Genomic DNA, 14,683 nt, shown 5'->3' on the forward strand with positions numbered 1-14,683 from the left:
ATTGTGCAAGTGAAGAAGATGTACTGTAATATATGTGAGATGTAGAAGACAGTAGGTGGTCTGTACAAGGCTGGATATAAACCCACTGACCATGTGAACCATTTTGCATATAATATATGAATAAAGTCTGAGTTATCAGTATATATCATATAATCAGTTATATTTTTGCACGTTAAAGGTTCTCAGGTTCACCTATACAGTACAAGCATGTTATCCAAGTAAGTTTCCTTAAGGGTTTTCAAATCCTTTGTTTAGCTTTATTAAATGTAAACCAGTTTTGAAGCGTTGCAGACCTGCATCCACGAACAGCCGATCTCATCCCTCAGCTACCGGAACTCCAAAATGCAATAAAACATAATTATTGCTTTTAACAACGCTCTCATCTTGTTGTCAGAACGTCTGGTCTGCGAAGGCACATTTTTCTATTTTGTTTGTTCCTGAGAATTCGGGTCATACAGTCGACTACTAGCCATAAGTACTGCTGAGAATGTAGCCATAATTGTAAGGCATTACTTTTCAGATGTTTTGTTGACTCTAAATCCTCATTTCTAAAATGTACATTTCTCAGAAAACAATACAAATAGACATTTAATATAATAAAACCGACTGTTCCAATAGCAAGCATTACTTTGTCACTGGTTAATTCACACAAATCAACCTTGAGATTAATTTGAAACAGATTAAAATCTTTTTATACCGTTTCAAAACGTCATTAGTTTCATCCTGAGGCTAGAAAACCTCACAGGGGTTAAACTACAGACAATATAGTCTTTAATTAAAGTGTTTAAGTGATTGTCTTTGGCCACCGGGGACCTTTCCAGGGTGTCTCTCGCCTCAAGTAGCTTAGAAAAAACTCTTTCCACCAAACAGAACACTAAACACTAAAACAGAACATTAAACAGACGAAAATGTGTAAATACAAATGCACACGGGTCTTCGGGTTCACACAGTTATTCAATATTAATATCAATATTGTATACTATATTTGAAAACCCTTCAGTTAATTTAAATTGTGGAATTACATGGTGGTTACAATCCAAAAAGAGGAAGAACTCACTTTAGGAAAACAAAATAAAAGAACAAAAAACATGTAGTTGTAAGTATGTAAGTCATTTTTATTTATATAGCGCTTTTCCAGACCAGGGTCACAAAGCGCTTAAACAATCAAAACAATATTCAATAAAGTATATATTTTAAAGATCAAGATAAAACTGATAACACAACAGGAGTTCCAGAAAATCAAGGAAAAGCCTGAACAAATAGTTGTCACACTGTTTAAAAGAGGTGGTTAAGAAAAACAAATGAATAATTAAAAAAAACAACAACTTGACATTTGATTCATGTATTATTATTTGTTTAAGGGTATTCTTGACATTTATTTATTTGACAACTGTAAGCTTCTTTTTTTTAATCATTTTCATTATTTATCGTTTAAAAAGAATGATCAATGCTATAGTTTTATAGTCAGTATCATAAATAGAAAAACAATTGATTAACTTATTATTACGACTATTTAATCACAAATCAATGTAGTTATCTTTATAAATCAAACTGTGTCATACATTTTCAATTGTTGGTGAATGTTAAATAAATCCTCTTTCAGTGCACACTTTCCAAATCTACTTAACAGATCCAGAAACTTTTTCTTTTTTTTTTCTTTCTCCAGCTATGCGTCATTGGAAGGTAGGAATTAGGGCAAAAAAAAACAACTAATCTGTTTAACTTCGAGATGAACTAATCTGCAATGAAAGAGTGTTTTGTTTTCACCTGAATTTCAGTGGGATCTGAGGCGGAGTCCTGCTGCCTGACTCAACCTGTGAGAGGACGGAGGCAGCCTGGGAGGGGAGCCTGCCGACACACGGCTCCTACAAACCGCACATCGCTCTCACCGAGCTTTTGGGGGGGTTGAAGAGACGCTTCCTCAGAGACAATCGCCCCCCAAAAAACTTGAAGAGGAAAAAAAAAACCCTTATTTTTTGATGGCATTCGTGTGGAAGTCTCCGCCGCCGCGCTCCTGGAGCACCAGAGGCGACGCAAGTTAGCTAACGCTAGCCCGCTAACAAGGTCAGTATCGACGCCTCGTTTGGACGAATATTTCACTAATACTGCTAACGGAACCAACCCGGGTGTTGGCGACAGTATCTGGGTCCAGTACCGGGTTGAATATTAGCTTCTTTTTCTCCTTTTTTTCTCGCCGTGCTGGACGCACTGTTAGCTTTGTTTGTCATCCATATACGTTAGCGCCGCACTCGCTTCATCTTATCCTGAGACTCTTTAAGAAGATGTTCAACACCTCCGTTTTTTTTTATCGATTATACCTCGAACCTTTTAATTTAAGGTGTTAAAAAAAACGGGGTTCCGATGCTTCCCCGCAGCATCAGACGAGCCTCCTCTCAGAATGTGGCAGGTGCATGTCTGCGCGGACAAGTGGAGCAGCGTTGATTTAGCACAAGCTATTACCGTCTCATAACATCGTATCGTGGATGTGTTTCAAAGGGGTTATTGGGGGGAAAAACCTGTCGAATGGAATGAGTTCAGTTCGGAAATAACGGTGTAAAATAGTCGTTGACGACGGGCCTTGTGTTCGGCGGTTGTTTAAGATTCGGGGCCCAGTAGCTAACCTGGAGATTTAGCTAGTTAACTAAGCTAGCTTGAGAGCAGGTAGTGGAGAGTGAATGGATTAGAGGAATTCGACTGCAAAATTCACGAGTAAAACTGCCTTTTATTGCCTTGATTTAAACTTTTTCATAGACTCTTTGTAGTGTGAAATGCTTTTTTTCTTTTTCTTATCTCTACACATTCTCATAATAACCATACATATTTAAAAAACTAAAGTTTGCATTGCTTAAACAGTGAATTGGTGTCATACTTTGAATTTTTATTTATTGTCCACAGAACATGTTGGCTTGTTTTCTGTGAGGTTTTGGGGAGGTGGAGGGGGGGACACACCAGAGAAAACAGCCAATTGCAGAGGCAGCGTGTCTTGTGCATATGTTTGTTATTCAGCTCATGCCTCATGGAGAGGCTGCTGGATGTGCTACGTCAATTCAATTGGCCCTGAGTGTGGCACTCAGCACGGGAGTCTTAATTATTTCTGATGGTTTTCAACTTCCGAGTACAGTTGAACTACGGTTGGCGTTGTCGAACGCTATAGGCTCCCATCGTATAGTCCCGAGTGAAGCAGATGTAGGACACTTACTGAAGTAGCTAGCGGGGATCTCAAGAATATGCAAAGAATGTTTTGTTGTTGACATCTTGTTTCATAGAAAGTAAAGGGCTTAGTGTTTTCAACCGTATATAAATGATGTATAAGAGATAAGGTTTTTATTCTGTGTGACTCGATTAGTTAGATTTGAATCTGCAAAACTGCTTGTGTGTTATTATTTATAGGTCAACTGGGGTTTTGACTCTTCATTTACAATATTTTGTGTTTACAGTTTTTCACAAGCACGTGGCTACAATCAAACTTCTTTTTTTTTTTGGGGCACTGACCGAAATGCTTCTGTAGTATCAAAACATCCTTCGTCTTTCAGAGGGTTGGGATTATTTTCGGGGTAATCCGTTCCTTTTTTATTTTTAGATTTGTAGGCGAAAAATGAATATAGAGGAAGATGAATTTGAGGATCAGTCGCTACATTAAAATGAACTCGCATGGTTGCCCTATAAACCTACAAAGGAACAGATAATACTCTGTTAAATATTCCCAACCCTTAGGGTGAGGGTGAGTCGAAAATGAGTAAAATTTGAATTTTGGGTCAACTAACCCTTGAGTGTTCATTTGCAATGGAATTGGAGTGAAAAATTAACCAAAAGCTGAATATGCACTATGGTACTTTGGTAGAATAAATTTTATGATATTTGTATCGAAAGGGTATTGTTCATGGATTGGTATCGGGAGTAAAGGTATCCGTACTGGTATCAAATAATTATTCATAGATACCCACACCTAGGCTACAAGAGAATTTCATTCTAAGTCGAGCTTTAAAAATACAATGAATATGCCCTGTATGTATTTGGTGAACACATTTGATGGTTGCAATGATTATAAATTCCTATCATTCTATCATTGTCATTGCATGCAACACAGTTTCATGAAAGGGTGAATGAACTCCAGTTTGTGCTGAACCATCTATCTTCTTGTTATGTTGTTGCTCTGTGAAAGGAAGTTATAAAATTTGTTGCAAAGATGAGTCATTCATTGACTTTAGTTTCCTTTTGGCTACTATATTTTGACGATGCCGATCATTGATCTTACAATGACGTATCCTTTAAAGACAATCCTCTAGCTGAGTCTTAATTTGCCAATGTTCAAAGTGTGAAACATAATCAGATAAAAATTATATTTTTAACACAAGCGGTTGTTTTATTTAAAAGTCATGCCTTTAAATGGATAAAAGATGACTATATTTCCAATTTCCTATTGATGTGGGAGGATATTTATTGGCCGACCACCACAAAAACATGCTTTTGACTTTTAAGCGTTATGTGCTGAAATGGATTCCAAAGGTAAAGGTGACTTATCAACTACAGTAGTTATTCACGCAATTATGTACATTTATTGTAACCATGACAATTTAACTTTGCACCATTTACTGGTTTTAAGCAGCAATTGTTAATATCAAGATTTGTATTTGATAGTACTTTGTACTTAAAGGTTTTCACAATTTAAATCAATTTAGATCTGTTAAATAACTCTTTCCTTTCAACTTAATATAACATTTTGTATTATTAGTCTTAATCCAAGTATACACTTGAGACTACGCCACTAGTTGACTCGCATGTAAAGTCATTATATTTGTCAATATTAACAGCATCAACTGGAATGATGAAAGATGGATTGTGTTTAATGTTTTACATTTTTCATTTCATTTTAGTATCGATTCCATATCTATCGGCGTTTTCTGTTTAATTAAAAACATCTCTTTGATGGTAAAGTAGTGTTTTATTAGCTCTTCAACTTGCAATATCTTGAATCAATTCTGAACTTAACAGTTTTCTAGATCTTGGTGTTTTTAGAGAACTAGTTGAGATTTTTTTTAGACACAAAATGTTTCATTGTTTTGTTTATTTCTGTTATTTTGGTGTGACTTCTAGTGGAGGAGTAGCAAGATTTCACGATGGAGTGCATGTCAGCATTTCTTAATATTTAACTGGTTAAAAATATAACACGTATACTGTCATACGTTTTTGTTTTGTTAATAATTATTTTAAAATAAATATTATTTACCATGATCATTTTTAAAATGAGTTTTAACGCTATTGCAAGTGGTAAAAAAAAAAGTTTTTGTAGCTCAAATGTGATCGATAATGTTTATTATTTTTTTGTGAAAGAGAAATGTAAAGAACCTTTTCCGAACATGCATTGACTGTATAGCTTTCATCCTTTCCTTTTATTTACAAACATTTTAAGAACAAAAAAAAACCACATTTCATTGTGAACTAATTTATTTTGTTGGCTTATTTTCTTGCATGATTCATATTTTTTATTACCCTATTAAGTCATCTGTATAACACAAACTGCTTTGAAATGACGTTCTTCTTCAATTATATTGTTAAGTGGCTGAGTTTCTCCCGTATCAAGCTGGAGATTTTTGGGGCAAATTGTATTCTTTGAAGTCATTATTAAAGTTTTAGAATCAAGAATATAGAAATATATATGTAACACCTTCAGAACCACTTTGATCAACATCTTCAGTCCAACTTTTTTTTTTTCCTCGCCCCCATCAATCCCCTCATCCAAACTCATTTAACCTTGTAAATGTTGTTTTTTTGCTTGCATCACATTCACTACAAAGTTCAGCTTGTGCTCAGCCCACAGCAAGTCTTGTTTTCCATCTGCTTTGCCATGAGGTCACTGGAGGTTGTTCATTTCTCCGTGATTGCTCTATCTCTGCATCTATAATCCTAATAATATCTGGTACTGTGCGATGTGCCAAGTCTTGTAGTTCATGTGTGTATGAGATTACAGCAAGAACATCTGCAAAGTGCTTTCCAACGCGTGCATGTGTGATGCGATTTGATTAAAGAAATGTTTGTTTATTTATTTGTTAAAGTTGCATTGAATATTTGCATATATTTGTATGTGACAAATGCACCTAGAGCTGAGTGTTTGGAGAAATAGCTCAGATAAGTGCTTGCAGGATAGCTTTGCCTGTGGGAATGGGTTCAACTGCACCAAGGTTTTTCAAGAGCGAATTTATGTTCATGATCATCCAAAGTCATGAGGTCAACTCCTCTTTCGGCTAACAACTCTTACTTTGACTGCATTTGTCTTTTGTTTAAGCAAACATAACTAGCCTCTGAGCAAATTAATCAATGGAATAGATACTTTAATTTCTCAGTTGTGTAGGTTGGATTTTTTCAGGTTTAACTCCAGCCTAACACAACTTATTTCTTCATTGTTAAAATGGTAGCGGTGTAGTGGTTAAGGTTTCGGACTGGAAGACGGCTGGTGTTTTGTTTCTCAATATGCATGATAAATGTGCCCAGATCACAGGTCTGAGTGTGAAAGTTCGGTGGTGCAGTTGATAGAGCAAGTGGCTCTGGAAACCTTTGGATGTGGTCACCATGGGTTCAAACTCATTTCCCTCCACGACTGAATGCATTTTTTTTTGTTTTTTTGCCTTTAAACATATATACCTAGACATAAAGCCTGTTATGAGGTGGTAGTGGTTAAGTTCTCAAACTTAAAGACATAATTAAAAGAGTTAAGTGAGTTCAGATCCCACCTTGGCCCTGTAATGTTATCCAACTTATTTTAACATTTTTTTAAGTGTTGGTCCTCAAAATGTATGATAAATGTACCCAAGTCTGAACGTGAAAGCTATGTGGGGTAGTGGATAGAGAGCAAGTGGCTCTGGATATGGTCACCGTGGGTTCAATCCCTACACTGCTAATTTTATCGAGTGGGACACCCAGCAATGCGTGAAGCCTCTGGTGAAAGTGACCTGGTAAAGTGTGTTGTGCATTTTCCTCCACAGACCTTGGTTTGTGGTAAGTGTGGGTTTGGGTCACACAATGGGACACAGAGAGCTCAGCGATGCATGAAAGTGACCTGGTGGAGATTGTGGCTCCAAGTACCTTTTTGTTTTTGGGTCACTGTGGTTTCCGGTCGCACTACTCCCTCCAACAAAGCTTTAGGACGTAACTTTAGGTTAATGTGTTTTATTATATTGATAATATAAGATGTACTAGCTTTAATAATTTCTTTTTTTTGCACAGGACACACTAGGTTATAACCTGCTGATTTGTGAGGAAACCCATAGCAACAGCTTCGAAAAATAAAGGCGAAACTCAAGAACATTTGTATCACAGTAAAGCCATTATTCAAGAGACACAACCTTATGAATCCAATCTCAGGCTGAGATATCCAGCTGGAAAACCGGATACAGAGGTTGAGTAAGGGGGGGTTAGGTCTAGCATCAGCAAGAAACTCTTCTTCTTCTCCACTTGCAACAATTGCTCGAGTTACTTTACCTCTTGATTATCTTCACCACCTCCATTTATCCTCACTTTACGTGCACATCTCTGCCACTTGCACTGGAACTTCACATTTAGACCTGTTAGCATTTATCATACATGTTGAGGATGACTACTTTTTAAAAAAGGATAACATTTTGGTGACGAGGAGGGATTTAATATCAATTAGATTATATGATAGCCACCTGCTAGACTGAGAACTCAAACATTTCACCACAACCACGTCACAATGGCTTTTGTGCTGTGTGCATATTTGTCGTTCACATTTGGATAAAGGCCAAATGAAGAGTGAAGTGGGAACTGAACCTAGGCTCAAACTGACCTAAGGGTGTCTGGGTAAATTTGTGTAAGAGAAATGTTCAAAGGTAAATGAGAAATTTAAAAGAATGCAGATTTTTGTAGAATAAAAATATTTAAGCCATGTCCATAATGAAAAACAGATCACTTTGATAACACAACTTTGTGAGATACTTAACCACATGGGCTTTCAGGCTCTTTGAGCTTTTGTCCACCACATTTCTAAATTTTTAAAATGTTTATTGGCATCGTGTTTGTCCGTGCCCTTATTGGACATTGGAATGCCAGAACTTCTATTCACTTTTTTATTGGTGAGCACTCCTCCTGTGTTGATCCAAGATTTTAATTTGACGGTATAGGTAGGGATCAGGGGAGGTTCATAACGTTTAATATTTTGTTTACAAGAAAATGCTTAATTGCTTGTCAGATTAGGGAAATTATTTTACGAACCATAATGATCTTAATGCAGCCTTTGTTCCTTACCGTGCAGGTTTGTTTAACTGATAGTGTTCATTTGCATGCGTGGTTGATTCAAGTAATGACCAACTCATATGTTCATAAAACTTTATAGCCAATCCCAAATCAATGAGGCTCATCGCCCGTTTCTGCCAGTGCTGGAGAAGATGTGTATATTTATTGGGGTGGCCTCAAAGGACTTTTGTGACTGTTGTATTTGGGACAAATGAAGACGTCTGGATTCCAAAGACAGATGCTGAACCTGTTGTGTCTGTTCAGACGTTCTCAGGATTGGGGTTAGGTAGGTCACTGCACAACAGAGAGTTAATCCCCACCCTTGGGACACCTAATTAAAACATACAACCCAGACAAACAACCTTTGACACGAGACTCTCAGGAGACTTGCGCTATGAAAATCCTATTTGTAGATTGTATTAATTTAATCAGTTTCTTTGTACTAAAATTGATGACGGATCAACCATAAACATCACTGCAGTGTTTAAATTTCCTTCATGACTAATTTTCTTGTTTTTTTTTCCCCCTACACAGCTGTCTGGGATGGCCATCTGACATGCCAAAGATTCCTCCATGGACCACAGAGGACAACAAAGAAAACATTTTTGCTAAGCTAAGCCAACAGCAAGCAGTTGCGAAGCCAAGCTCATCGTCGGAGATCAGTGCATGTAGCCTCCCCACTTGTTCGCCGACATCTGTTAGCAGCCGAAGGCCGATTGCCATGCATTGTAGACGGAGAGACATGGGCTGTGGGGATGCCAGGAGGAGCACACTTCTTTCAAGTAGGACTATTTCCCTAGTACTGGGGATTCTCTTGGCAATGGCTCGAGGCGCTGCAACGGAGCAACCGGATCAAGTCGTGGAGATGATTTCAATGGAACTGGAGGCATCCATGCAGTCCTCGGTGCTCTCAGAGTTCCAGGCAGCAGTCTCCTCTGTGGGTGAAGGGCCACCTATAGCTACACCCGATTCCTCCACGAAGATGCACACGAGCATACCAGACTCCTCCGCAATCGTCGGACAAGTTTTCCAGTTGAAAGTGTCGCCAGGAGTCGCCAATGCAAGCTGCCAGCTTCACGTAAGCAGAGAAGAAGTTTTTACAACTAGTTCAAAATATTATTGTACAAATAAGTGACCACATGGTCACAAAGACATACCTTCACTTTACCTTCTTTGTTTATTTATTTTTTTTACAATAAAACCTGGGTGGAACACAACAATTGAAAATTATGGTTTTGCAAAATACATAGTTTCATAGAATTGAAGGCAAAATGAAAAATATTTTATTCATTACAAAGCATGTAGTTTGTTGAATTAAATGTAACAGAAATGCATTGCTGGAGCTCCTATCTTAAACAATGACAATTATTTCAAAAGTAACATGAATAGGATGAATAATGGCATTAAAGACGGTCTTTTATTCAATTACTGATATATACCCCGTTATTCTTTTTTATACTTAATTTCAAATGTAACAAATCTAGAAAAGCGCTATACAAATAAAAATTACTTACTACATATATTTATAGTTCCCTTTAAGTTATTGCTGAAATAGCATTTGTTGTACATTTGTTTGTGTATATATATATATATGATATATTGATGAGACTGAAATAAACAAGTTGAAGAAAAATATTGTTTTATTTGTTGTTTTGTAATTAACTAGTTTATTATTCTAAAAAAAAAAAAAAATCATTGTATACCAACATTTACTACTTCTTGCTTAATAGATAGATAGATAGAGCTTTATTGATCCCTCAGGAGGTCTCTTTCGGGAAATTGTTTAGTAGATGGCTCCTAGAAATGTTTCAAGTTCCTTCAAACTGATAAACCACATCAAACAAGAGACTGCATGCGCTACTGAATAACAAAAGAAAAAAGTGATTATCAGCCGATATGACATTCATCTGTGTTCTCTGTTGTAGCTTACCGAGATGGGAAAGGCGTCTCTACCGTTGTGGCTACACTGGGACAACGAAAGCTGCATTCTCAGAGGTCTGGCCCTGGAACAAGATAAAGGCGTGTATCACATTTTGGTGTCGAGAGAGGAGATAGCTGACAAGACTGCAGGCCAAGTATCTCAGAGCACAGTCTTCTCCATTGAAGTGCACCCAGAGGAGCGGGCAGATGCTGAACCAGCCTTGCTGACACTGCAGTCAGACGTCGGCAGCCACCAGCCGTTCACTTGCGGCTCAGAGGAACCGGTCACGGTTCTCACCGTCATACTGGATGCCGACTTAACAAAGATGGTTTCGGAGCAGAGAGTCGACTTACTAGGTATCATGAACACATTTTCCCATGTGCCCCCCGAGCACATGAGAGTCGTTCCTGTCGTCAATAACCGCCTGTTCGACATGTCCGCTTTCATGGCTGGACCTGGAAATGCCAAAAAGGTGGTCGAGAACGGAGCTCTTCTGTCCTGGAAACTCGGATGTGCGCTGGATCAAAGCACGGTTCCGGACATCGGCAGTGTCCAGTCCGCGGCAAAAGACGGCAGCATGTCCGCCAGGCTCGGGTACCCTGTGGTCGGCTGGCACATAGTCAACAAGAAGCCTCACGGTATAAAGCGTGTCAGAAGACAGTTGTACAACACGCCTACACCGGTTCCGTCTTTGCTTCCTCCAACCTCCCACCCGGAGCCTCCTGTGCGTGTTATTCCCACGCCAACCTCTCCATCCATTGCTCCGGCCACAGAAGTCTCCGCTCCACCCGTCCGTGGTCCTTTACCGCTCCCTGTGAAACCCACAATGAGAGTCCGTGACCAAATTGCCCACACTCCCGTCTTTGGTCCTCCTCAACCCACCAGGGTACTCGGAACAACCAGCACCATTCCCATCCAGCCTACAATGACCAGGCCTACATTTGTAGAGGCCACAGCAATACCCACTCAGCCCAGCACCACCAAAAGACCCAAACCGTCCGCCACACGAAAACCTAAGAAACCCAAACCCTCGAACATTCCTCCCCGAGAACCCAAATCCACAACAACGAAACCTCCCAGACGTACGACGGCTCTCTCTCTGGCTCCAGATGTGAACCAATCCCCGGAGATACAGAACCCCATTGATCAGGTGAACGCGTGGGTGGGCACATACTTTGAGGTCAAGATTCCTCCCGACACATTCTACGACAAAGAAGATGGTACGACGGACAATCTGCGGTTGACTCTGAAAGAAACGCCCAAAGATGTTGTGGGAGAAAAATCTTGGATCCAGTTCAACAGCACCATCCAGCTACTGTACGGACTCCCAGAAGAGCAACACGAGGGCAAACACGAGTACTTCATGCTAGCCACCGACAAAGGCGGCAGGAGTATCATGGATGCGTTCGAGGTCCGAGTCAGCCGCTGGTCAACGCAAGATAAACCATCGGTCGTTTTCGCCGCTCGTTTCCACGGCGACCCAAAATCATTGAGCGAAGATGTGCAGAAAAAGATACTTTTAACAAAAAAGTTGGCCTATGCACTTGGAGATCGTAACACAAGCACAGTCACTCTGAAGAGTATCACCAGAGGCTCCATCGTGGTGGAATGGACCAATAACAGTCTCCAGCAGAGTCCTTGTCCGAAAGACCAGATAGCGGTTCTCAGCACCAGGATATCGGACCAACAAGGCACTCCGAAGCCTGCCTTTATCAAAGCCATGGAGCCTGAATTCAAACCCATCAACATCTCCATACGTGGGACTAATAAGTGTCAGCGGTACACGTTTATACCCCCCGGAGAGATTCCGCCACCCGTGCTTCCGACGCCCTCGCCTTCGCCCGGGACGGGGCGCATCAGCACCGACGACGTCTACTTGCACACGGTCATCCCCGCGGTCGTGGTGGCAGCGCTCCTCCTCATCGCCGGCGTCATCGCCATGGTGTGCTACCGTAAGAAGCGCAAAGGGAAGATGACGATAGAAGAGCAAGCCACCTTCATCAAGAAAGGAGTACCCATTATTTTTGCGGACGAGCTCGACGACTCCAAGTCCCCGCCGTCGTCCAGCATCCCGCTGATCCTCCAGGAGGAGAAGCCACCCCTGCCGCCTCCGGAGTACCCCAACATGGCCGGACCCCACAGCACCCTTCTCAACCAGGACCTGCTGGAGGATTACTCCATCTACCAAGACGACGATCCGAACGCACCCCCCTACCAGCCGCCGCCCCCTTTCACCGTCCCCATAGAGGGCAAAGGCTCTCGGCCCAAGAACATGACCTCGTACAGGTCGCCACCTCCTTACGTGCCTCCCTAACGCCCGCCGCGACCTCCTGTTTGACAGACTGCAACAATAGGGATTCTCATTGAAAAACGACCACATGAGAGACTGAACATGTGTTCAATGACTCGGCTTTATAGAGGACCTGGCGACCATTACCCATGTCACTGACCATCATGGATGAGACTCTGGTTATAAACCTACTTCTGGCACAGGATGAACCATTTTTAATCCCAGCACCCTTTGATTTTTTTCTTACGTTGTCCCAGCGATCTGCTTTTTTGACTTCTTGCAAAATAATTTAGTTTGTTATTGCCAAGACGAGTCAATTTTATCTTCAATGATGTACTATTTCTATTGTATAGAAAAATAATAAAGAAGCAGGAAGGACTGAAGCCGTCGGGGCATTTTAAGCAGATGTCGCCATGACAACAGACTTGAGGCTCTCACTCACAATGTTAATCTTTGAGTTTCATATCGCTCTGATCTGTCTTTTGCTAGGTTTACTAAGACTTTGCAGACGTTATTTCTCGAGGGGATGAAACAAAAAAACTGAAAGCATGAAACATTAAGATTCCTTTTTGTTTTTTTTGTATCTGTCCGTCATCGCCTCTGCTTTCTCCCCTTTGACAATAACCTGCATACGTCGCACTTATGCAAATTCTTGTTAAACCTTGCACTATACGTACGTCTTGTCGGAACCGCAGCGGCCGGTTCAGATTGGTTTCATTTTATATCATCGGACTTTTCACGTTATTACTCTGATACTTAATCACGATTTTTTTTTTTTTTTTTCTAGATGTAGCTCAAATAAGTAAAACTTTAGCGATTTAAATGACCAACCGTCACCATGGCGACGGCAGTCACCTTGGTCACAAGGCTAATGGCGAGTGTTGCCACGACAATAATGAAGACGAGAGTGGAATGCTGGGATTCACAGCAGGACTCGAATTGGCTTCGTAGTTGATGAGCTGAATCTTACATTTAATTGGGGAGCAGAGCTGGGGGGGGGGGGGGGTGGTCTTTAGAGTACTGTATTATCACAGCTCGGCCTCCGGGCGTTGCCCCGTCATGCCGGGGCGCTTGTTAGTTTGGAGGCGTCACGTGTGGACATTAGGATGTACATAATCGTGTGCCTGTGAAATCCCATAATGTTTGTGTTTATTCCGTAAACCTAGTCTGGAGGGGGAGGACGGGGGACGTGGGGGAAATTATTTTTAAATTACGTGTCTAGGTTTATGATCGCGAATAAACAAGACGAACCTGGCCCCGCCGTTAAAAATACAAATAATCCATTACGAACAAAGCCCATAAAAAGATGTGAATTATGTACATTTCATATCAGCGTAAGAAAAAAATGATTAAAATCTAATGTTTTTACCGAGTTTTTGATACAGTCTTAAACTTGTTTTATGAAAGTATATTAATAAAATGTAATACTATTTGTAAAGCCTCATCTGTGTTTATGGGTTTTATTGGAATTGATTTCTCACTATCTTGGAATGTTTTGTTTGATGGTTCATCCACAGCGTTCCTCTCTTCCTGCCGACTGTCGAGGCAGCAACGAGTGCAGAGAATACTGTAAGTAACTATTCTGTTGAGAATGAACTGAAAAACAAGGTACAATATATACAAACATATTATTATAATATTGGATTTCGATTACTTTTAGACATACTGTAACTGAGGGATAATTAATCAAACTATCAGTCGACCACACCTTAATTACCGAATACTAAACAGGAAATGAAGTTATTAAAGATTGACTCTATCCACCCTTTTATTAGGTTCTAATACCACAAGAGAGGTAATTCACTATCAATGATACTTTCTCGTTTAAAGGTTAAAAAGCCTAAAAATATTATTAATATAATCCTAATTATTCAAAAATATACATGTGAATATTTACAGTAATAAGGATGCAGTTTTACCTATAGAAACAGACTGACACTTAAAACATCAAAAATGTTTTACATTTAAATACTTAAGTATTAGTATGCTTGACACTATAGAACATATTCATATTACATTTTATTTTGATAATGTAATGTTTTTAATACTTTTATAGTTTTGCTTTTTTCCCCCTTGAAAGGTATAGTATTTACCACTTATTTCCCTAATAAGGGGTAAATGGATTCAAAGTTAATCTTAAATAACTTCTTTATTTCCTGTCAATAATCAGTAATTAAGGTTTAATTCAGAGTCGACTCCTTATATTAATAGTAGAGAATTGTCAC

The 14,683-nt window shown here is 39.8% G+C and overlaps 1 protein-coding gene across 1 annotated transcript; it reads left to right on the forward strand.

Annotated features, from left to right (window-relative positions):
* Nucleotides 1-1,843: 1,843 nt before the first annotated feature.
* LOC148059709 (dystroglycan 1-like) lies at nucleotides 1,844-13,902 on the forward strand. The gene is made up of 3 exons (XM_087781405.1): nucleotides 1,844-2,064; nucleotides 8,782-9,325; nucleotides 10,173-13,902. Exons 2-3 carry the CDS (start codon nucleotides 8,804-8,806, stop codon nucleotides 12,480-12,482), a joined length of 2,832 nt encoding a protein of 943 aa, XP_087637531.1. The 5' UTR covers nucleotides 1,844-2,064; nucleotides 8,782-8,803; the 3' UTR covers nucleotides 12,483-13,902.
* Nucleotides 13,903-14,683: the final 781 nt, after the last annotated feature.

This window comes from Callionymus lyra, chromosome 19 (genome assembly GCF_982586985.1).
Source record: "Callionymus lyra chromosome 19, fCalLyr1.hap1.1, whole genome shotgun sequence".
NCBI lineage: Eukaryota > Metazoa > Chordata > Actinopteri > Syngnathiformes > Callionymidae > Callionymus > Callionymus lyra.

What these genes read in the sequence shown, in the direction of transcription:
- LOC148059709 (XM_087781405.1), top strand. Translation starts at nt 8,804, where the DNA reads ATGCCAAAGATTCCTCCATGGACCACAGAGGACAACAAAGAAAACATT. An exon ending in ATGCAAGCTGCCAGCTTCAC is followed by an intron (nt 9,326 to 10,172) that starts GTAAGCAGAGAA and finishes TCTCTGTTGTAG; the next exon opens with CTTACCGAGATGGGAAAGGC.